Source organism: Aquila chrysaetos, chromosome 12, assembly GCF_900496995.4.
Source record: "Aquila chrysaetos chrysaetos chromosome 12, bAquChr1.4, whole genome shotgun sequence".
NCBI lineage: Eukaryota > Metazoa > Chordata > Aves > Accipitriformes > Accipitridae > Aquila > Aquila chrysaetos.
The window spans coordinates 19,011,495-19,035,210 of NC_044015.1; the positions used below are offsets into that span (position 1 = coordinate 19,011,495).

Consider the following 23,716-nt stretch of genomic DNA (forward strand, 5'->3'; position numbering starts at 1 on the left):
TGAAGTCTAGTACTTACCTAATTGGAATAACGGCTTACTAACAATTAGGTGCTCATTTCAGTATGCCAGGTGACTTGAAGAAATAGAAAAAGTTACGGTGTCATTTGGGTTGAGTAACGTAAGAGCTAGTATTAGTTTGCTTAATGTTTCATCAGCACTTTGGATTAGTATTTATTCTTAAATACAGAGTAGTAATTATTGAAGGTGATCCCTTTCATGTTTCATACAATTTAGAGGAGATAATGGATATTTGTATTTCTTGCGACCTAAATTATAGTAGTGATCTTGCAACAGAAATAGGTCTTTTATAGGCCTGCTGATCCTTTGTTGTTAGAATTAAGTTAATCATGACTCTCCAGCAAGAAACTGGTTAAATATGGCAGCCCACTACCTTGACTTTGCATGCTTTCACTCTTATTTGTATTTATTAATATACATTCTTACAAAATCTTACTTGACCAAAAAATTTCTGGTTAAGTTTATAAATGGATATGCCCACTTAATCGTAGCAATTTTTAACATCCCACGTGCAGTTAAAAACAAGGAAATTATTATATAAAGCTTTATTTAAAGATAGAGGGAGAGTGATTAAAACAGATCTGTTATGTTAAAATGATGCTTTCCTTGGCGGTATAAGGAATGGAAAAAATGTTTTTCTAAAAGCTTTTAAGTCTTTACTATCTTTGTTATGGAGTGGGTGGTACTTCACTTGATTTCAGGAATTCTTATAATATCACAGCATGCTCTTTTAGTGCAATACACTAGCTGTCCATAATGCTTTAAGGTTTTTTTGTTTTGTTTTGTTTTGTTTTTTTTAAATTCTGTTATAGTTATAAGAACATTGAGTTACAGTGCCCACAGTTTTTTCTTCCTGCTGAAATCCACCCTCCCGCCCCCCATTTGATACATGCTTGTGGAGGGCTCTGTACTGTAGTTATAAACAGTGATTTATGTACAGGCAGAGAGACTAATCTTTGGGGAAAATATTTTGTGTGTCAGGAAGTGGATTGCTCCCTTTAAAAAAAAAGGTGGGGACTACATGACAATCAGATCTATATCAGCTGTCCAGATGCAGCCAGTATTGATGTGGAAGGACTAGTGCGCAGCTAGAGTTCTTGTCTTGAAAATGAAACCTTAAATTGATCCAGGCTTTGCTACGTGTATCAAAAAATATTGTCAAAACCTGAAAATTTAAAAAAAAACCAAACCAAAAGAAACCCCAAAAACCAAACAGGAAAGGAAAAAAAAAAGAAAAAAAGAAAAAGTCTTATGAGAAGCCTAGAAGGATTGTCATCCTTACTCTCTTGAACACGTTCACATCAGCAGTAGGCTTTTTGGTAATACAGATCTAAAGCCAATGAGATTATCCATATTGGTGTCTTTAATACTGGGTCATTACAATTTTTGCCTTGAACTACAAAGATAGCCTTAATATTTCAACCTTATGCAGAGCCAGGGGTGCACATGTAGAGGAAAGAGCCTCCGTAGACATGAAATCAACTTTACCCCAAGAAGAAGGAAGGACAAAGATGTTTTTTTCAAAGTAGTTCTTTTCTATTAGGTTGTACATGATACAGTACTAAGGCATTGCCCTAGTGCCTTAGTCAGGTAGCTATTAAAGACATAGTATCCCTTTGTTGATTGATTGCTTTTGTGGTCTTCAGATTTTATAAATTGTCATTACTAGAATATATATGATGCCTTTATGTGTTTTTTTTTTTTTTTCTTTTGTTCAGGTTTACCAAAAATGCAAGTAATTCGAAACTACAATGGAATACCACAGCCAGCCACACAAGATGGTCCACCATTGCATATCCAGATTGGGGACACTATAGAACTAATTAGAGGAGATGCACATAGCTTATTTTGGCAGGTATTGTATCCTTGAGCAAATGGCTATATTTCATTAGTCCCAAATATTAAATTCTTATTGCTATATTGCTCTTGTAACTTTTTTCCTTTTTGAACAACAAAAGAATATCTTTGTGTTTTACCCAAAATAAATGTCTAATACTACTATTATTACTTTTAAATTACCAGTAGTTCCTGTATTGTGTAAAGCCTCAGTCTTGCAACCTTAGAGTAAAAGTCCCGGTGAATAAATCTGCAAGAACATGGCACTGGTAGCAATCCTTCTAGTGAAATTGTAAGAGTTAAGGAGAGTGTTTGGCACATAAACAGCAAAGTCCTGTGAATTTTCAATCACTGCTTTTCTAACATAGCAGAACTGAAAGCTCTATTGGCAAAACCCAGTTACGAATATTAGATTTATAAGGGGAGAAATGGCTCTGCAAAACAGAATCACCTAAACTTCTTGATGACCTCTCAAGTCAGTTAAGGACAGTTTTTTATGTACATGGGAAAAATATATTCTATCGATGGCAAAATTTAGTATCACATGATTCACATCGCTACTACTGTTACTGAAATTTCTTTTTAACTGATAACTACAGAAAGATTCAAAATGCTGTTTTGCATTCACATTAAAGATAAATGCATTAAAACATGTCTCATTTTTCTTGATTGCTTTCTTAATTGTTCGTACTAGAATCCTGCATACTACTGATGTTACTGGATAAATGGAAATAGGGCTAAATAGAAGAACTTTCAGGATATTAATAGAACAACAACTGGGAAGCATCTGTCGTTGTCTTGAATTGTTGTTCCTGTGTTTGTCTTCATGATTTTCTTTTTCCTTTGAGGCTATAATAAGTTAATGAATATAATTATAAAAACTGCTTGGTGTGTTACATTAGGGTTTTTTTTTGTTTTTTTTTTTTTTTTTTTTAAAACTGGCTTCAGTTAGGATTGAATCTTCTCCAAACTCTCCAGCACTGAATCAGTGAACTGATTCTGTTTCTATGCCACTGCATCATCCTGAACAACATTTAACCAGGGGAAGTCATAAACAATAGAATTGCTTTATCTATTTAAAAATATGTAGATAACTGTACCACCCCCCCCCCCCCCCGCCAAAAAAAAACCCAAAACCCACAAACCCAACAAAACACCACCCCCGTTATTTAGCAGACCATAGATACTTCACATCACTGAAAATAAATTTTTTCAAACATTGGTTCGCAGATCTTGGTCTATATAGTTGTATATGTAGGGCTTGGTTCTGCAAGATCTTGAGTTCTGATCCAGAGAAGCCTTTAAGCATGCTCTTGATTTGGAACTGGCTAGAAGGGTAATCATCTGACTAACACAATTAGTACAGGCCAGAATTACTGGCACCTTGTGGGACTGATTGTATTGCCATGTTTGTACACATCCGTCAACTCAATCTACTGGAATTTGTCTTAGATGTTATTTGTACCTGTCATGCTAAAGAATTTAGCTAGAATCTCACTGTGTTTAACTAGCAGAAACTGGAAAGTGTGTGAGGCTTTTTCCCCAGAAGCCTTAGTAATAGATTTGAATCTTAATGGAAATTGTCATCTCCATTAGCATCATTCAGGAAATTTTTTTTCATCACAAGCTGTTTTGTCACAGACTGCTTTGTACAGATTTTCATAAGTCTTGTAATGACATCTACATTTTAAAACGTATATTAAGAAAAAACCCCTGCAAAATGCAATTTGTCTTAAAATCTGTAAGTTTTATTCAAGAGGTGTTTTAGAGTAATTTACAGCTGACCTGCAAGACTAATATTAGAATGGATTTTTAAGTTGACCGTTGCTCAGTTTAGAAATTCAAGTGTAATGGTAGGTATGTGTGGTTTAAGTATAATCTTTTCATTCTTTACAGTACATCGAATAAACACCACAAGTTACTAAGCAATGCTTAAACTATAGCTTAAGTGTGATCAAATGTGTTTTGATAGATGTTAAAATTCTTCTAAGTTAATGTTTGAATGATCGTATAGCAATTGTTGTGGTAAGTTCTGTGGTAATTCAAGACCATATACACATATGAATCTACATGTTACGCAGTCTGGAAAACAGGAGAAGTATGGGTTTTTTTCTTTATGAAACACCAAATACTTGTCTGAGAGGCAAACTGAGGAATCACAGAGACAATAAGATGGCTGAGATAAGCATTTCTGAATTCCATGAATTTGCTTTCTGCCTCTTCAGTTATCATCCAAAACCTAAGCTTTCTTCAAAGACAATGTGTAATATTAGAAGGGGTTGATACTGTCACAAGTTATTTTACTCTCCTCAGTAAACACCTGGCTGCATAAAAAGAGAAGGGTGGTCTTACGCTGATGCTCATGCATCCCCTTGTGCATGACTACTTTTCTTTGCTCAGTCAAGGTGCAACAAGACTAAAAGACCCATGCTGCTTGCCTAGCTGGTGCTTGGCCAACATCACTTGCGTAACAAAATAAGAAAAGGAGGAGGGGCTGGGGAGGAGAGAGAGGAGAAAACTTGGTCTTTTAAATGGAAATGTCAGACCCCTTAACCAGAGCACTAATAGTTGTTTCAGCTGTAGTAGTGCAGCTTTGAAGTAGTCAGATTTTTATTATAGATGTGAATATTTCTCTCCTCTTCTGAGTATGGTCTGAGTAAATTGGTACCTGCTAAACCTGAGAGTAGGCTTTCAGGGGTGCCGCAATGCCTACCATAAGATACAATGTAATTCTAGTTTCACAGTTTTGTATTGCAATTACCTGTCATCCTCAGGCAGTCATGTTTCTCAAGTATGCCGAAAGAATACAGGTATTTCCTGGACTGATTCTTTCCTATTTGAAAATCAGCTTTTCTTTGATGCATATTAAACCCATCTCAAGTAATAGCTATTACAGATGTACTTTCTAAAGCTTCAGGAGTTAGTGGTCCTGCTGTAAACAGCCTAAAGGCATTAAGTATATTATAAATATACTTGTGATATAAAATTGAAACATTGGTAAGGCAGCACTGTAAAAGTGCCTTTTTTTTTCTTTTTGGTTTGTAATTTGGTTTGTAATTTTTCATCTGTCTCATTCCTCTCTGCACCACACTTTGCAGTAAACAAAACGAAAATGGGTGAAGGACATAATAATTTATGAATTTTAGCTATCCTGGAGTTCCAGTTCTGTGCATGTCCAATGAAGTTAATGGGCATCACGTAGCTAAGTAGCAGGCAGCAGTCTGGAAATTTAGAGCAACTGTGTCAAATGGCTTCAGAAAGTCTCCCTCATTAAAACAGGTACAAGAGTCGTGAATCATCCTCTAGTCTTGCTGAGACTGTCATTGAAAGAAATGGACCGAAGGGCTTCATTGGCCCTTATATAGATGAATATGTGTATGCACATACACACACATATACATATAATATGTATTTTAATGTATAATATAACAATTTAGAAATACAATGTAATAGTATATACATAATACACATTTTAAAACTAGTTCTGTCCAGTCCTTTGCTTCTGCTTTTATAATGACCATAAGCCATTATAGGGCAGTGTTCAAGGGAAATGCTTACTCATCAAACAATAAGCAATTAGCAAGCAGGAGACATAAAGTAGAAAGAAATGATTAGTAGAAGTGAAGTATGGTGGCATAATAATTTTGCTGTTGTTAATGAGTTTATGGATAGATCTTAAATTTTGAAATCATCTGACAACAGGTCTTGGTTTTGTGTATGAATGACACCAAGGCTTGATGAATTTAGCTAGGATTTCTAAACTAAACAAAATAACCTAGTCTCGTAAGGACATTATTAAATTATTTGTACGAGCTCATTATTGACAGAGCATTTTAAAGTGAGCTGTTTCCTTCAGCAATGTGTAATAAATCAAACCCTGTTCTGTTTAAGATTTGCATTTATTTAACTAACAAAGTCATCTGCAGTTATCTCATGTGAAGCTTGTCTTCAGAAAACAAAGCCTTTCTTGGGTTGTCTCAGTGCTTGTTACATTCATGGTATTGCTCAAAATGCAAAAGCAAAGTTTTGTACTGGTCACAGTACTTGGGGATATTTTGTGTGATGAGAGAGTCTGTCCATGTGACTTCTCTACTGCTGCTTTTCCTTTGGTCTTGATGTACTGTCCATAGTATGCATGCTTCACTTGTAGCCTCCCCTAGCCCAATGAAGTGACACATCGATGTCCCACAGCTGCACAGAACAGCATCTTCCAACAAGTGGTGACATCTAAGGAAATTGTTGCTTGGGCAGAGTATTTCTTAATGCTGTACCTAACATATAAGTCTGTCTACTGATGATGTAGTTTCTCACCATTTCAATGAATGTTCAGTGTCCTCCAGATGATTAATTTTTTGCTGCAAGTTCCAATGACTTATTACCTACAGAATATTTAAAGTGAAAATGCACGTGTTGCAATACAGCCTATGGATTGCAGCTCAGTTTCCTTATTCTGAATGTGTATACCTTATAATGTCTGCATTGTGATAATGATTTAACTAGTAAGGACCACCACTAATCTCCACCAATCCTTGCTGCTCTGCTGAGTTTTTAAGCTGCAATTCATATGACTGTGTACTTACTGCTAGCAGTATCTAAGCTAGGTAATGTAATGCTGGCTCTACATCATATTGTCCCATGGTCTGGTCTTTCTGTACATCCTACAGTTTCTTCAGTGGCTGTAATGTGGCTTTTTTGTTGTTGTTGGTCTTTTGGTTTTTTTTACTTTTACCTGAGGTCATAGAACAGCTCAGTTTGGTATAATTCAGTGCAGATTGAAGCATTTAAATGTCTGCAAATCAAAGCTAGCTTTTGTTCTAGATTTCAGGGTATGCAAACACATTTCTGGAAAAACAGTGAGTATGCTATAAGTATCCAGACTCTATTTCTGACTTGCAGGAGGAGCACTGTAAACATTATGAAATGCTGTTGAACATTTGAACTTATGTCCCTTTTTGCACTTTCAGAAGGTAACATGGGGTCTGTCCCTCAGCTCATCAGATTTTGATCCTTGGCTGCTTTCTAGTTGTTGTGGACATATGTTGCGTGATGTGTCATCTTGTTCAGCTTCTTTCACTTTATATAAATATTTCTCATGAATAGCAATGGTGTGTGGGCACATACAAAACTAATGTTCAGTTGCGCTCCTTCAAATGCTTTTTCTCGTTAATATATTTTATTCAGTGGCTGGTCGTGTTGACTGTGATATCACTTGCTATTCAGATAAGATTAGTATTGTAAATAAGTATCCCTTAGATGGGAGACTGTGTCAGAACTCTGTTTGTAAGTTAAGTCTACTTCAGAAGGATTCAAGTTTCGGGAGTAAATAGAACATACGGATGCAAAGGGTAACCTGTATTCAGGCAGATAGTGGCAAAGAGGGCAAGGAAGCTTTGCTGAACACAGGTTCAGATCTATAAGATTGTCACTTGTTTATGCATAATTCTTTTTTTAATATGATTGCTCTTCAGTATATTATAGCTTAAATACTGCTTGACTGCTTTTCTCTCTTCTCTGCCTCCTCTGCACTTCTGTGTATATTTGGTAAAGATGGTAGTTACTGGGGTTACTATCTGTGTGTGATAAATTGCATAATGATCTCCCTAGGGAAATGATGTACTCGTTTATTGTGCTTAGGGTATCACAATCAAAGAATGTTTTCATTTTTTTCATAAAACCTTGTTAATTCTTGCTTTTACATTCAGCTCCACCCTGTTTGAAATTGCTGAATTCTGTTTTGTGTGGTGGTATTAGGGTAGAATTACACATTTAGTGTTACAGAAACAAAATGAACTAAAACCCCAAAGAAATTCTGTGTCTGAAGCATTTTTTTATCCTTCTAATTTTTTATGTTGCAGGTATGCCATCAAAAATAAAAAATAAATGTAATTTTCAAGATTACAGTGCTTGTAAAGCACTCATTCTTACTCTCATTGCCAAATGCTGATAGTGTATTATGTTTACAGTCAGTATATTAAATTTAATGGAGGTTAGGCATTTATGTACTTTTAAAAATCTGCTAAATGAAAACATTTGTTTGCCAAAATACACATTTGGATGCCTTCATTTTATGTATCTCTGTTTAGAAATTTTAGTTATGTGCTCTGTTCTGCTCTGAAAAATGTGGTCAGCATGGTCACAGCTGAATGTTTACTAGGACTAGAAAGGTGTTTTTATTTTGCTGTTCTGTCTCGCTGGGGAGGCGTTCTTCAGGAGAGCTTGATGATGAATTGTGAGCTGCTGAGGCATGGCTCTGTGATGATCAGGTCACTGTTGGCCCTTAGAAGCCCAGAGTAAATTGGTGGTCCTGCAACTTGGGGCAGCAGTTCTGTTGCTTAAAAGGCTCAGTTTAGGCCATGCTGGATGCATTTCTGCAGCTGGTCTCCCAGTTGTGTGGGCGCATCTACAACATGTGAATGTATCACAGACAGAGGGTTAATCTTTAGTTCTGTTAGTACTCTCGTGCCCACCTGATTTCCAATGATTTGAATCACTTATAGAAGCCTTTAACTATAGAACTTTGTGTCTGAATTGACTAATGGATTATTAGCTGTAAGTTCCCATTGTAGTTAGCATGATTTCTCAGGTGCTGGAACTTCCGCTGCATGATGGTGTAGTCATTTTGGGGATCTGTAATGTTGTGGTGCGGCAGCTCTCACTAGAGTGATGCCAAATGAGAAGGAAGTAACTTGAAAGGACATAATTAACGTTAATGAAGATACAAGACACTGGCAGACATTGACAGAATTGGGAATCACAACCCAGGCTCTGAGCCCCCTTCTTGCATCTCATCTCTCAGAGCTCTCAGGTGTATCAGCTGTAATTATTGCTTATATAAATTAAAAAACAAACCAAAACAACAAAAACCACACAACTGTTGAGTAAAACAATTTATTAGAACAGCATTTTATTTTAAAGACTCTTTGATATACTCTCATTGTCCTAAATCCCTATGCATGTATTATTATTTACTGTTAATCCCCATTATGTCTTAAAAATGGAAAATACTGGGTTTTTTTCTAGGGCAGAAATCTAACAACAGGAGAGCTTGGATTCTTCCCAAGTGATGCAGTAAAGCCCAGCCCATGTGTAAGTACAATTGTTTAGTTCTGTTTGTCATCTTTCAGAAAAACTGCCTAGTTCATACCATTGCTTTATTAATCTTACCTTACGAAAATCATATTGTTTCTAGTTCCTTTGTGTTTTTGTGGTATGTTCAATATCGCATAAAATATAGCATTATAATGCTCTCGGTTATCGGATGTAGATAGAACATGTCAAGAAAACATGTTTGAGAAGCAGATTTAACTTTTGGGAATATTAATAAATTGAACTGTCTAAAGAGTTTCCAGAGTATAGAACAAACATGTTTTGTGTGAAAGTGCACTTTCTTCCTTCCCCAGCATTAAGGTGAGAATGCTGTGGTTCTAATCTATTCCCCAGTCACTTTGGGTTAGAGAGAGGGATTACACCATAAGTAGTGAATTTAAAAATGTGTAAAACTAATATAAAATTTCAAATTCAGACTGCTCAATAAATTTTCTACTCTCTGTAGGTTCTTACCTGCCTTTATTTCACACAAGGATGTTCTCAATCTAGAAAAGTTCAGGATAGCAATAAGAAAAATTATTTTATAATATGTACTCAAGAGTTTTGTATACAGATGTGATAATGCATTAATATACTGTACGCTTGCTCCTTCATTCTCTGCCCTCTGTAACATTGTGTATCAGATTACTATATGTCCCTTTGTTGAGATTAATTGATATAAACACATAAAACCAGTGACGAATCATATCAAAGCTTTAAGACAGCTTTAACTTCTTTTAACTAGATTCATGACAGTTTGACTTATTAATAGAATTGCTTTCATTACAGCAATCAAGATATGCCACTTAAATGGTTTGTAAGTAGGTGGAATCAGATGTTAGTGGCTGCATTTTGATATGCTTTTAAGGCTTATATTGTGCCTAGTTTCTAAAACAAATACACATGTGATTGTAAAGAGTATAAATACATTAGTATACCTTGAGACATCTTTAGTACCCTGTATTTTCAGAATTTTGTTTGAAGAGGGATGTACGGAGTATTTGTAGGTACAGGATATGTTAGTTTGGGTGAGAGAACAGATCTGGAATCAAGATGAAAATGTTATGTGAACTTAGCTTTCTTCCACTATTGTAAGGGACAACAAAAAATGTTTTTACAAATATGTTAACAGTAAAAGGAATCCCAAGGAGAATATCTATCCCTTAATGGATACAGAAGGGAATGTTGCCACCAGAGATGAGGAGAAGGCTGAGGTACTTAATGCCTTCTTTGCCTCAGTCTTTAATAGGGAGACCAGTTATCCTCAGGGTACTCTGCCCCCTGAGCTGGAAGGCAAGGACGAAGAGCAGAATATACCCCCCTTAATCCAGGAGGAAATAGTTAGTGACCTCCTACGCCATCTGGACACTCACAAATCTATGGGACCTGATGGGATCCATCCAAGAGTACTGAGGGAACTGGCGGAGGTCCTTGCCAAGCCACTGTCCATCATCTATCAGCGATCCTGGTCAACAGGGGAGGTCCCAGAGGACTGGAGGCTTGCCAATGTGACTCCCATTTACAAGAAGGGTCGGAGGAGGATCTGGGGAACTACAGGCCTGTCAGCCTGACCTCAGTACCGGGGAAGATTATGGAACAGTTTGTCTCGAGAGCACTCATGTGGCAAGTCCAGGACAAGCAGGGGATCAGGCCCAGTCAGCATGGGTTTACGAAAGGCAGGTCCTGCTTGACCAACCTGATCTCCTTCTATGACCAGGTGACCCACCTAGTGGATGAGGGAAAGGCTGTGGATGTTATTTTCCTTGACTTCAGGAAGGCCTTTGACACTGTCTCTCATGGCATACTCCTTGAGAAGCTGGGATCTCATGGCTTGGATAAGTGTATTCTTCGCTGGGTGGAAAACTGGCTGGATGGACGAGCCCAGAGGGTTGTGGTGAATGGGGTGAAATCCAGTTGGCGGCGGGTCACAAGTGGTGTTCCCCAGGGCTCGGTATTGGAGCCAGTTCTGTCTAATATCTTTATCAATGATTTGGATGAGGGGATTGAGTGGACCCTCAGCAAGTTTGCAGATGACACCAAGTTGGGAGGCAGGGTCGATCTGCTTGAGGGTAGGGAGGCTCTACAGAGAGATCTGGACAGGCTGGATCGATGGGCTGAGGCCAATCATATGAAGTTCAACAAGGCCAAGTGCCGGGTCCTGCACTTGGGTCACAACAGCCCCATGCAGCGCTACAGGCTTGGGGAAGAGTGGCTGGAAAGCTGCCCGGCAGAGAAAGACCTGGGGGTGCTGGTTGACAGCCGGCTGAATATGAGCCAGCAGTGTGGCCAAGGCGGCCAACGGCATCCTGGCCTCTATCAGAAATAGTGTGGCCAGCAGGAGCAGGGAGGTGACTGTTCCCCTGTACTCGGCACTGGTGAGGCCGCACCTCGAGTACTGTGTTCAGTTTTGGGCCCCTCACTCCAGGAAAGACTTTGAGTTGCTGGAGCGTGTCCAGAGAAGGGCAACCAAGTTGGTGAGGGGCCTGGAGCACAAGTCTCATGAGGAGCGGCTGAGGGAGCTGGGGCTGTTTAGCCTGGAGAGGAGGCTGAGGGGAGACCTTATCGCTCTCTACAGCTACCTGAAGGGGGGTTGTAGTGAGGTGGGTGCTGGTCTCTTCTGTCAGGTGGCTGGAGATAGGATGAGAGGAAATGGTCTCAAGTTGCAGCAAGGGAGATTTAGGTTGGATATTAGGAAAAAGTTTTTTACTGAGAGGGTTGTCAGACATTGGAATGGGCTGCCCAGGGAAGTGGTTGAGTCACCATCCCTGGAGGTATTCAAAAAGCGTGTAGACAAGGTTCTCCATAACATGGTTTAGTGGGCATGGATGACAGTTGGACTTGATGAGCTTGAAGGTCTTTTCCAACCTAAATGATTCTATGATTCTGTGATTCCCTTGACCCCTTGGTTATTGTAGAACTTGTGGATTTCCTGTGCCGTGGTGTCACTGTCCTGAACACAGGCAGTACCTGCTGTGTATTGGCATTAGGTTCTTGGTTGGAGCCACCTAGTCAGTCATTGTATAGTATCTTTGCCAGCAACTGTAGCAATATTTTAGGACCCACCACTATACTTTAAAGCAGAGGAAGTGGGATATCCAAAGTTAGGAAAAACGCTACTCGGGTTTTGTGAAGATTGCTTTCTAGTGATAAAGGTTTCTGCTAAATTTTAAATATACTATTTAGAGGAGTATTGAAAATAATACAGTTTTACAGAATGAATAAATATTATTCATGAAATGTCACCAACTGGTGTCATGATCAGAACAAAAAGATAAATTGATGCTTCACCACTGTTAACTTGGAAGGATGAAATATAAACATCTTATTATGATAAGTGATGCAGTTAAAGATACTGAAACATCAGTCAGGTTTTAAACATGCCATAACTTTTAGTGTTATTATAAAGTCTAACAGTCTTTACAGCCAGCTGATATAAAAATGCCCAGAAACAGCATAAAATACATACATCAAAAGACTTTAGGAATGAATATTGAATGAAAAACTGTTGAGCTCCAGAATATCCATATTCCAGACTTTTCACAGATGTACCTATAAACAATTTTTCCCTTTTTGCAATAAGTAGTGTATGTCAGCAGACATTTTCTGTACCATATGAGTAATATCTGGTTCTTCATAGCTTTCCTCCAGTTTTCTCATTCCTATAGAGGCATTGGATACATAGCACAGTATGAGCCAAGAGTTTCTGGAATAACATTTGATTTTACTCTGTTTCATGACAATGAACAACACTTGTTGTATATACCTATGCATTCAAAATTAATGAAAAGGATTACTCATCTATTGTTTAACTTCTCTGGAGGATGGACTTAAACCATCTTTGAATATTTATATCCTTTCCAACATTGTAGGACTACTTGACAAATTACAGATTTGTTTTTTTTTAAACTATTCTTTCTTCTGCTGCTGCTGATAGAATGCATGTTATTTAATTAGTCCTATGGGGTAGTACAAATCATTAAAGGTGCAGTTCTTCTGTAGATGAAATGTATTGTTGAAATATCTCACAGCATGTGAAGACTATGTAAGTGCCTAGTTGGCCTTGAAATGTCTCATTTGGTTGCTTCGCTAAAACATTTCTCATAGGAATTCTTTGTCAGCATTTTCATAATCTGTTAACTTTTTTCCAAGTCTCACCATTGGAAGCAGAGGTGCCCGAGTAACACCATCAGTAGTTGTAGGGATATGAAGAGCCACTGCTGCTGTCAGTGGTAGTACCTGGCTGTGTTAGGACCCCTAAACTTCAAAGGGGTTTGCATACCACCAGCACTACAAATGCTACTGTTTGAGAGCCCTTTGTCTACACTATTTGGGAATAATGCACATTTCCTTTTTCTGTCTCAAACTAGACTAACTTAATGACTGTTTTAACACCTGGATAGATTTACTGTTGTGGAAGCTGAAGATGTGACCCTGGTTTTATCACAGAGAACTTTAATGTGTTTCACACTAGTGTCTGCTTTGTTGTTCAGAAAAAATGTGAGTTTTGGGCTGTCCTGTAAAATTCAGAATTTTATCATAAAAATCTTGGGTTGAGAAGCATTTGAGTTAAGTGGTCGTGTATTTAGTATGAGTGACCATTATGTCAAAGGCAGTAAGCAGAGCTTTGTGAACTCTGCAAATTTCGGTTCATGGAAATGAATCTTAACAGTGCAGGGATGGAAGTTACATCTTAACTAAATTTGAAGTTAGCCAAAACCCTATCCTATCACAAAAACCTGAGCAGTTTTGTTTACTTCTGTGGAGGAGGAGAAGTTAGGAGAGGTACTAATCTAATTCCTAATCTAAGTTTTTTTTTTAAACCTTTCTCAATAAAAAAATGTTCTGAAGTTAACTAAGAATATACTTAGCCAGTATTTTAAGTGAAGCATTTGGAGTAAGCGCATTATATAACTCTAGTGTTGATGCTTTTTAGCATGAAGATGAGAGCCTTAAAATGGTGAAATTGTAATAATTCTTACTTGTTTCAATAATTTACTAATCTTGCATTCCAGTTACTGAGCTTTTTTTGAGGAGATTGTAAGATAATATGTTACCAACACAAGTGGTTGTAAATATCATATTCCTCTGTACATTCCCTCAATTTGGACCATCTGCTGTCATCTAGTTTACAATATCCTGGTTCAATAATTGCTTCATAGCTTCCTGTTCTGCTTTTTTTGCATTCAAAAGCTGCCTATTACTACCTCAGCAACACTGCTAGAATATACCATAGCATTTTGGACAGGTTAACACAAAAATTTTGCATTTCTTGACTCTTGCAACTTTAACTGCAGAATACTGTGATTAAATATGCAGGGAGGTGGTTTTTGTTTGTCTGTTTGGTTGGTTTGTGGTGGTTGTTTTTAATTGTTTGTTTGTTTGGTTTTGGTTTTTGGTTCTGGGTTTTTTTTGGGGGGTGGGGTGGGGTTTGTCCCATCACTGAAGTTTATTTCAAGGTCAGGTCTAGATACTTGATAGAGATCTTTGTTGATACCTGAGGTCAAGTTAGTGGGAGTTGTAATTCATTTCAGTTAATTTAAGTTTGTAAGCTTGTATAATAATATCTTCCTGAGTTGATCTGTGTTTGGAAGCCTCTGTTGAAGACATTCCATATATCGTAAATAAAAAAAATTGGAGAAGAATGTTACTGTAATTTTTTTCCCCTATTAGGTTCTAGAAAATAATAAAACATCCTTTGGTTTTACTGGAAGAATAAAAAGAAATAATTTGCTTATCTAAGAATATATGCCGTTAGGTTATAAGTGTGCAAGATGTATGCTAAGCTTCCATCAAAATCAATTTTTCAATACTTGCTTTGCAAGTTTCACACGTTGTTTTAGAAGAGTGGGATAATACCAAAGTATCATACACCAGTGGGAGATGGTAAAGATGAAATGCTGATTTTCACGGGAATTGCTATACTGTGCATCTTGTGCATGTATAAACATTATCTATGCATATGTTTATGTATACATATAACATCAGTTTTGCAAACTGTTTGTAGTTTGCTTAATTTTTAAATTGAATTTGAGAAACAAATTCCATGCTTATTAAAATCCAGTACAAGAGTTAACCAAGTCAAATAGAAAGGTATGAATGATGTCATACAATACAATCTATGGTTCCATCTCTGAAGGTTATATACTATATTTCCTAGTAGACAGTATTTTTAAGGCCATACAATCCTGAAAACATGAAGTGAATTTTGTACATGTTACTGTAAATTTTTTTGCATATTTTAATGATACTTTTCAACAATATGTAGCACTGGGCTATTTTATGTATGAAGTTTGAATGTAGGCACTGTCAGAAAAACTTCTAACAGTTCTATTAAGTAAAAAAATATCTGTCACAGCAGCAAAAAGTTAAAATATTCTGTACTACTTTCAGAATGGTATGGAATATTTGTCCTTTATTATAACTTTCTTCAAAAGAAAATACTACTTGCAGACTAATTAGATCATCTGTTTCTTTTAACTTGTTTCATCTGGATATTGACAATTAGAGCAATGCTGTCTGATTTGTGTTGATTAGAAAAAAATCTTGATCCTCATTCTCTTGTATCTTTTCATGTCCTAGGTTCCTAAACCAGTAGACTACTCTTCACAACTGTGGTGAGTCCCTGTCTAGTCTTACAAGAATCTCTCTGAAAGAAGCAGTCATAGAAAGACAACTGTGTTTATTACAATTTAATTTATATTGGTTTAACCTTCCTAGGCTTCTGAAGAAGGCATTGTGTAATGGTTTGGGAAAGCAACACCATGCATTGCCTAGAAGTATTTCTGATGTAATAAAGTGCTTAATGATTTTGACATTTTGTTTACAAGTCTGTAGCTGTGCAGGCTTAGTCCCAGAGGTCTGAAATAGAATAGTAAGAGATGAACATAATATGAAGCATGCAAGTAGATCTTACATGCTAAGTGAATAAAGAAGGGGAATAATGTTAAGTACATCTTGTCTCATGAATAATTCTCATTTCCTTTAAAAAAAAAAGAGAAGACTGTGGAGATATAAAAGGACAGTGGATCGAAACTACAACCACTGCTGGTCTGGGCCTTATGTAGTGTGTGAACTCTTTATCAGAATTCACCTCACTTCTTAAAAAGTCATGGTGGTTTTGAGAGAACAGAATGAGTGTCACTTGTGTTCTTTCACTGGTTTTATGCTTTGTCATTTATATGCAAGTTCTGATTTCCTCTAGTTTGCCAAAAGTGAAATCAGAATCAGATTGAAACAAATACTGATTTTTCATAACAAGCCAAATAGAATGTTTAATATTTAAAATTGGTATTTTAAATTAAATTCTAGCATTTGCTCTATTTATAATTTGTTAGAAGAAAGCATATCATTGGGATCAGTTTGTCTTCTAAGGATTTGTAATACTTAACTGAAAAATTTCTTTAGGTTGAAACTTGCTGTAAAAAGTCATGTATTTTGTGATAAACTTCAAAATGCTTGTTCCCTGGTGTGTTTCATAAAATAACTATTTTTTATTTACAGCTCCCTTTTAATTGGTAGTGATGTATTAGTATGAAATTTTACATAGTAGTGTTCTGTGATGTTGACTGCCTTTAGACTACTTTGTAAAATGGTAAAATAAGCATAATTTCCCTGTAAGCTAGGTCACTTTCCTCAATTAACAGTTTAACCTCTAGTTTTGCAAATAAATGTCTGCTGACAGTCTCTCATGAAGTCCCACCCAAACCAGCAAGGCAGATCAAGGGCACAAATCTGCTTATGCAGTCAGGCTGCAGAATTGGTGACTTATTTGTCTTAGCTTTCAACTCTTAGCATCAGCTCTTTCAAATTTGGACATATTAGGCTGAAATTTTTTTTTTTAGTTGTGGATGTTTAGTCTACCTGTTACATTTTAGCCTTTAGAGGTTATGAATAATTATCAAAGCAAATAAAATAGTGCATTTGTAGAAATACAAATTTCTGTATAGGTCTTTTTTTGACCTAATATACTATCACTGGCTGATTCTCTACTCTGTTAAGATAAATCCCACTAGAACTCAGGAAGGTTCAAAGGTTCTGGACCACTGTTTTATTGTTTCACTTGCAACACATGATTCAGAAAAACATTTGGGTTTATGAGCTGTTCAAGCCAGTAGTCATTAAGCTAATGCTCAGGCTTGAGTACTTTCCTTAATAGGCATTGTGTTCAACACGTGCACAAGTACTGTTCTAATTAAGAATTCTTCCTGCCCCAGTGCGGAATTTTTTCACGCTTTATTCTTCATTCAAAGATCTGGAAGTGGCATTCAGTTGCAACTGATGTATTTTTAGGTCCCCATCATATGCAGAATATTGGGAGTCTGCACTGTATATCTGATAGACCTTTCTTTGGAGTTTTGAAAAAAATCATAGGCAATTTTTGTTGTTCTCTGTTCCAGGTTTGCAGGAGCAATGGAAAGATTGCAAGCAGAGAGTGAACTTATTAACAGAGTAAATAGCACTTACCTGGTGCGGCACAGGACCAAAGAGTCAGGAGAATATGCAATTAGTATTAAGTAAGTGTAATAAGATGTCCTACAGAAAGTTTTCCTGTTCGCATTTATGTCTAGATAATATTTGAAATAAATAAGGAAAAAAAACCCTGTTTCAATTTATATAATCATATGCGGTCTTTAAGAGAGTTGATACAGGAAAACTGAAGTTGCTGACAAAAATACCCAGGATTTATAGTACAAAAGTAGCAATGGTTTTATAATGCTGATGTAGCAAACAGGTCTACAAAAATTATGGTCTAGTATATTGGGTAAGAGTAAGCAAGTGTTTGGAGTGTAATGTGATCTGCTTCTCTGAAGTGAGTAAGAGTGTTTCATTGACTTCAGTGAGAACTTGTTGAAGCCCTTTGCATCTCAGACATTTCAGTAAAATGTGGGTTCATAAATTCTGTGGATGCAAATTATTGTAAGGGTCTTGTTTACTTTCATGTTGTTCATCAACATGAATATGAAAGTAAGAAATATATGGGAATTCCCAATTAGAATGAGCAGTTAGTTGTGACTTTTTTTCTGAATACAGATTACCTCTTCAGCTGTACTTTAATAAATATATTTGGTTAATTAGATGTCAGCCTTCTTTTGGCACAGATATACATTTTGTCTTAAGAATTTATTCATGTGGTGTTATTGGGGCATGCCCTCAGGTAATTATTGATTGTGTCTGATTAAAAACACATTTATATTCATAAGTTATTCATTGCCCACAGGTACAATAACGAAGTGAAACACATCAAGATTTTAACAAGGGATGGCTTTTTCCACATTGCAGAAAACAGAAAATTTAAAAATTTAATGGTAAGCATTGATTAGGTTTTTAACAATGCACAATTTTCTATGTAGCTGTTGCTGTTAGTGAGAGCTACTTTGGTTTGTGAAGTTACAGAAGGCTGTGAGAGTGAGAGATTTGAATTGTGTCTATACCTGCTAATAGGATAATTTTTTATATTTATGATTTATGTTCTAAATGATGGTAGTATGTGCTTAAAACTACACATTTATATTTAGGACTGGACTGTGTCCCTTGCAGTGATGTGGAAGAAAGGAGGAATTTGAATCCCATGCATTAGCCCACTATGCAGTTAGGCTGAATCTTGAAAGGACAATTTGATGTCTTTGGAAATCTTTCTCTATATAGTAATGATCTCTAAAAGTAGCTAGGTGAAGGTTCCTTCCCAGCCCAGCACACGTACATGTGTATTGCTGAACATAATACCTATTGATGTGTAAGTTCAGAGGGAGAAGGATATAAGGTGCAGCTGTGTCAGAGAGCCCAGAAAAACTCAGGAGAAGGCTGGTCTTCCTGCTCTTGGTGCACCAGGCAAAGAAGTGCAGCTAGAGAATGGGGCTGTCTAACTGCTAATAGCTCAGAAATCCTTGTTGGAATAATAGTAATCTGCAGTCAATATCGACTAGTCTAAACTAAAGCAACTGTGTGGCTACTTCGAACTTACACTCTGTGGCAGCAAACCACTCACTAGCAAACTATAGTAGTAAGACACAAAACATAGGCTCTCTCACTGACTTTCACTTCAACTATAGGCATAGTTCATTCCCAGAAAACAGAGTTTGGTGTTATAACTGCCCAGATCAGTGAGTTTTCAATGTTATGTCAGAGTCATCTTGTATGGGGAAGAAATTCCTTTTTTTGAACTTTAAAATTAAAGAATTTCTTAGCTCATTTTGCTCAGACAAGACTCATAAATACAAGGTGTCTGAATAAATTACATGTAGTGCATTTGTAAAATTTTACTGCTTAAGCATTTTCTGATGCATTGTTAAAGGAAGCTCATTCAATATATTTAGTGCAATCAATTGGATTAAAACTTACGCTGCAGCCTTCCTGCATGCATGTCCAAGTACTCTAAAACGATAAATAAAAATGAAGGACAATGCAAAAAAAGAGTAGGGAGAGAAGCTTTAAAACCAGGAAGCCTTAGAAATTATTTTAATCTAACCACTGATACTCTGTAAAGCAAGAGCATTTTACAAGTGGTAAAAAATCAAGCAGAAATCTATGCTTTGCCTGACCCTATTTGAAATAAGTGCTCATTAGAATGGGAAGAACATAAATTTCCTGATGAAGAATGCATCAAGCTGTTTCCACACTCTAATGTCTTCATTTGACACTTAAAAACCAGTGAAGTGTTTAGTGTCAGGGCTGGGAACCCTGAGTTCTTATCGTTGGTAGCCACAGAATTGTGGCATTCCTCAAATGCGTGAAGGAGATGGCTACTTAGTCTGCAAACACTACAAATGATTCACTAGAAACTAATGAGAACGTATGAGCCCTCTCAGGATCTTGACAAAGCATCTGAGCTGGAGTCGCATGCTGCCAGATATCTTCTTATGACAATGATGCAGTTTAATGCACTGATGCAGGTTTTAAAATACAGCTGAATGATCAGAGATAGTACAGGACACAAACTTGGATAAAACAGAAACAAAAAGAATATGCGTTGCATCAGAGAATTGAGAGGACAAAAGAAATTTCTAGTGTAAAGGCCTCATTGCTACCAATTTAGCCTTGTTAACATTCAATTAGGAAAAAGTCATTTCATCACTCAGTTTTAGGATATTATGAATTCTGCCCTTGAGAGTTAAATAGGCAAGTGGTAGTAGTCTTAGTACTGTTTGCATATGCTGTGGAACAACTGCTTTGTTCTGGGTTGATCCAAGAGAAAAAGTAACAGTGTCTGGAAAAAGAGAGGAACAAAAGTAGTCTGAGTAGAACTGGGAGCAGAAGAGAGACAAAGCCAGCAGCCATGGAAACCCCAAGTAGTGATCTGCAGTGACACAGTGTTCTGTACTACTTTGGAGGTAACAAAAGTAGAACAGCTCGTACGTAGTTCTCACAGTACATTTGAAAAACTTTCATAAGAGTAATTAAAATGTGCTGAGTGTGTAAAGCAGGCCAAGGTGCAGTGAAAGGTCAGGTCTGCTGCCGATGTGGATCATGGTAATGTTACAGACTCCTGGGGAGGCCCATCCACGCTGGCAGGGGCTACTTACCTTACTTACCTGTTTCTAAGCTTGCTACTGTGATTTTTGCAATGAATGTTTTAGAGGCTGGTTGTTTGTTGACTGTTTTCATGGAAGAATGGTATTAAAAACTAAACTTTTAAAAGCAACTGAATTTTTGTGACCCAAAGTAAATTTTTCCTCAGTTTCGAACTGTTTTACTCATTTTTCCAACAGATAAAATCTGTCCAGTTGAAATTCTTAATATCTTTACCAAACAGCATAATTCTTACAGACTTATGTAGTGCAAAAAGCTAACAAAAGTTTCATACTAATTATTTTTCTATTTATCCAGATATCCTACTTTGAATGCTGCTTACTTACAAATCACCCTCTCTGTTGCCTTGGTAATTTGAATGTCTGGGTACTCAGTGATGATATGTGACAGAAAATTTGGTTGCTGACATTGTAGCTTGCGTGCTGTGCTGATATCAGACAACAAAGCCCAAACAGTTCTTAGTGTCTGGGCCTTTATGCTTGCTTGGAGTGCCTGGCAGATCTCTGATTATGGACTGTTAAAAGCAGGTGTAGATTTTACTTAGCTTTGGACTCTGCCTTAGAAGCAGTTTCAGAGACTTGCAACAGCTTGCAGCATGGGGAGTGAAGTGTTCCAGAGTTCAGAAGATAATCTTCAGATTGTTGTCAAGAACTTAAGGTTTATGCACCAGATCTTGGACTAAATAATTTGAGAGTCGTTTTGTTTGGCTGATGTAGGCTGCTGTAAGCTAGTAATTTTGTTAAATTTTTTTTTTTTTTTTTTTTTTTTAACTAGAAGGAAATGATTGAACACAGTACTATTTCCTTATTTTGACCTAAGCTTGGCTTGGTCAACTTTGATTTTGGAAATCTAAATGTAAGTAAGTAGAATGGAGTGACTGAGTTACTGGTAGGAATGAAGGGTTTACAGTAAATACATTGCTTTGTGCTTGCATTTCTGAAGAGTGAAATCCCACAGTTGAAGTATCATTAATCAAATGAAATATGTTTGCCTTCAGTTGTCTGGTCACTTTTAATCTTATTCTAGGCTCTGTGTACAAACTGTGTGATATTGACATTATTAGGGCTAATTCAAATGTAAGAGACAATGGCAGGGGTTGAAGATTGCGAAGGAATAACACGAGCTGTTGGTATTTTGATGGGAGTTGCCTTCTTTAGAATAGAAGCTAAAGTAACTTATCTCCTTGAATAAACTATTTGAGCCAGTTTTTTATATTTTCATATATATGTGTGTGTGTGCATATATATGAAATATGTGGATATATATAAAATTTGTCTCTGTGTGTGTCTCTGTGTGTGCATATGTATGTTTATATATATATGCACACATAGACACGCACAGAGACAAATTTTTGGATTGGGCCCAAGGAGAATGTGAAATGGTGGCTTTTTCAGCGAGTGTGCGCTATCTGAAAAAAACCTCCAACCCCCCCCCCCCCCCCCCCCGCTTATTTTAATGGCAGAGCCTTGAAAGTTTTACAATGTCTGTGTATCTGCTCATTAAGTTGCTGTTGACTTATATGCTTACATGTAAGCCTTATGCTTTGTTTTGGATCTGTGTACTTACAAATGCATTTGTGGACAAACATCACTTATCATTGCAAAAGAAATTTGAGGAAACTAAGAAAGTTACCATTATATACTTAACAGGCAGCTGACCTTGCCTTCTGCCTGACTTCAGAAAAGTAAATACATGCTTAGCCTGGCTCAAAGGAGCAGTAAGTGTTGACTCTGACAATGAGGTTTTACTTAGAATAACCCCAAGAAAATCCAGTTAAGTGGCAGTGTAAAAGCAGTCAGTATTTAGGATACTTGATTTTTTAAAAATAAACGTGTACTGTTTATAATACATGTATTATAAAATAAGGTTACTTGTATGATAAAACAGTCATTGACTGTACACCAGAATGTTGAAAAGGATGTGATTTCAATTTCCAATGACATAGTATTTTTCCTTTCTGAAAGGAACTAGTAGAATACTATAAGCACCACTCTCTCAAAGAAGGCTTTAGAAGTTTGGATACTACTCTTCAATTTCCATACAAAGAATCTGAAAACTCAGTGGGACAAAGGAGTAACAGAACAGGTGGCAACTGTGAGTATTATAGATTTTTGTATATTATTTTCTCTCATATAAATATTAAAAGGACAAGGTACTTTGAACATCTTCATTTTCCATTTTTGACATATAGCCAATTAATATGGTAATGCTTTTAGCTAGGATTTTTTGAAGCTAAGCAGATTGAGATCTGCCAGGAGGTTTATAAACATGTCTAGCAAGTTTGTCTTGCTGCCAAACTTAAAATCTCCCTGATATTCAAAAATCTTTTACGCGTGCTGGTGAGAGATTAAACTGCATCCTGCCTAGTTTTTTCAGACATTTGCATACACGCAGCTACAAGTGTTAATAATATCTGTGACAATTTCTGATCCTTAAAAAGGGATTTAAATAAATCAGTCTTGTAGTGTAGCCTTATGAAGTAGCATCTCAGTAATACCACATAAATTTCCCAAACCCATTAGATTTACTGTATCATAATTATTTTTATGCCTGCCTTTTAACCTTAAATGTTTATTACAGGTCTCTAAGCTTCTGAAAGTTAATGAACTACTGTAGAGTGTAAATAGCAGTTAAGTTTTGAAGTTTAGAAGTAAACTGAGAAGATTTACAATGCATTAGGTATCCTTTGTTTAACCTATTACAACTTAAGTGGAAGTTAGCATGATTTTTAGGACATGTACAAGTTCAATGTTAATGATGAAAACTACCACATGGCTGGCCTCTGGGAAGTATGTAATGTTTCTGTCAGAGAGCAAATATTAGATTTGCAGTTCTGCAGACAATGGCTGTATCTTTGTACTGCAACAGATAATAAGACGAAAATAAAAATTAATGGGGATTTTAACAATATGAAGACTGCTGTGAAAGACCATAGAGTCCGGTCTAGTCTTTGTGATGATGAAAGCTGGCTGTGTTACTTTCATTTGCTGTGTTTGTGAGCTTTTGTTTATTTGCTTGCCTCTGTTCCATAACATTTCTTATAACTTTGGAGACTTTCTTCCTCTCCTAATTCAAGTGAAGATAATTTAGGACAGATGATTGTAAGAAACCAATGTGTGTGTCTGTGCATTTTGTTTACTCTGTCTCTATCTCCCAATTCCTCTTTATTCCTTCCATTTCTGTTTTCTTTGACTGCTTCCCAGGATTTCAGTCAGTTGTCTCCCTGCTATGCTGTATCTCAGTACATCTC

General features: G+C 36.7%; 1 protein-coding gene across 4 annotated transcripts in view; it reads left to right on the forward strand.

Moving 5' to 3' along the window:
- The window catches only part of VAV3 (vav guanine nucleotide exchange factor 3), a 184,368-nt gene that overhangs the window by 141,499 nt on the left and 19,153 nt on the right, over positions 1-23,716 (forward strand). For all 4 annotated transcript variants that reach the window (XM_030032568.2, XM_030032571.2, XM_030032570.2 and 1 more), the window contains 6 exons: positions 1,737-1,873; positions 8,875-8,940; positions 15,520-15,554; positions 17,337-17,453; positions 18,158-18,245; positions 22,431-22,560. In XM_030032568.2, the coding sequence (XP_029888428.1) occupies positions 1,737-1,873; positions 8,875-8,940; positions 15,520-15,554; positions 17,337-17,453; positions 18,158-18,245; positions 22,431-22,560 (573 nt within the window). The remainder of the gene's footprint in view (positions 1-1,736; positions 1,874-8,874; positions 8,941-15,519; positions 15,555-17,336; positions 17,454-18,157; positions 18,246-22,430; positions 22,561-23,716) is intronic.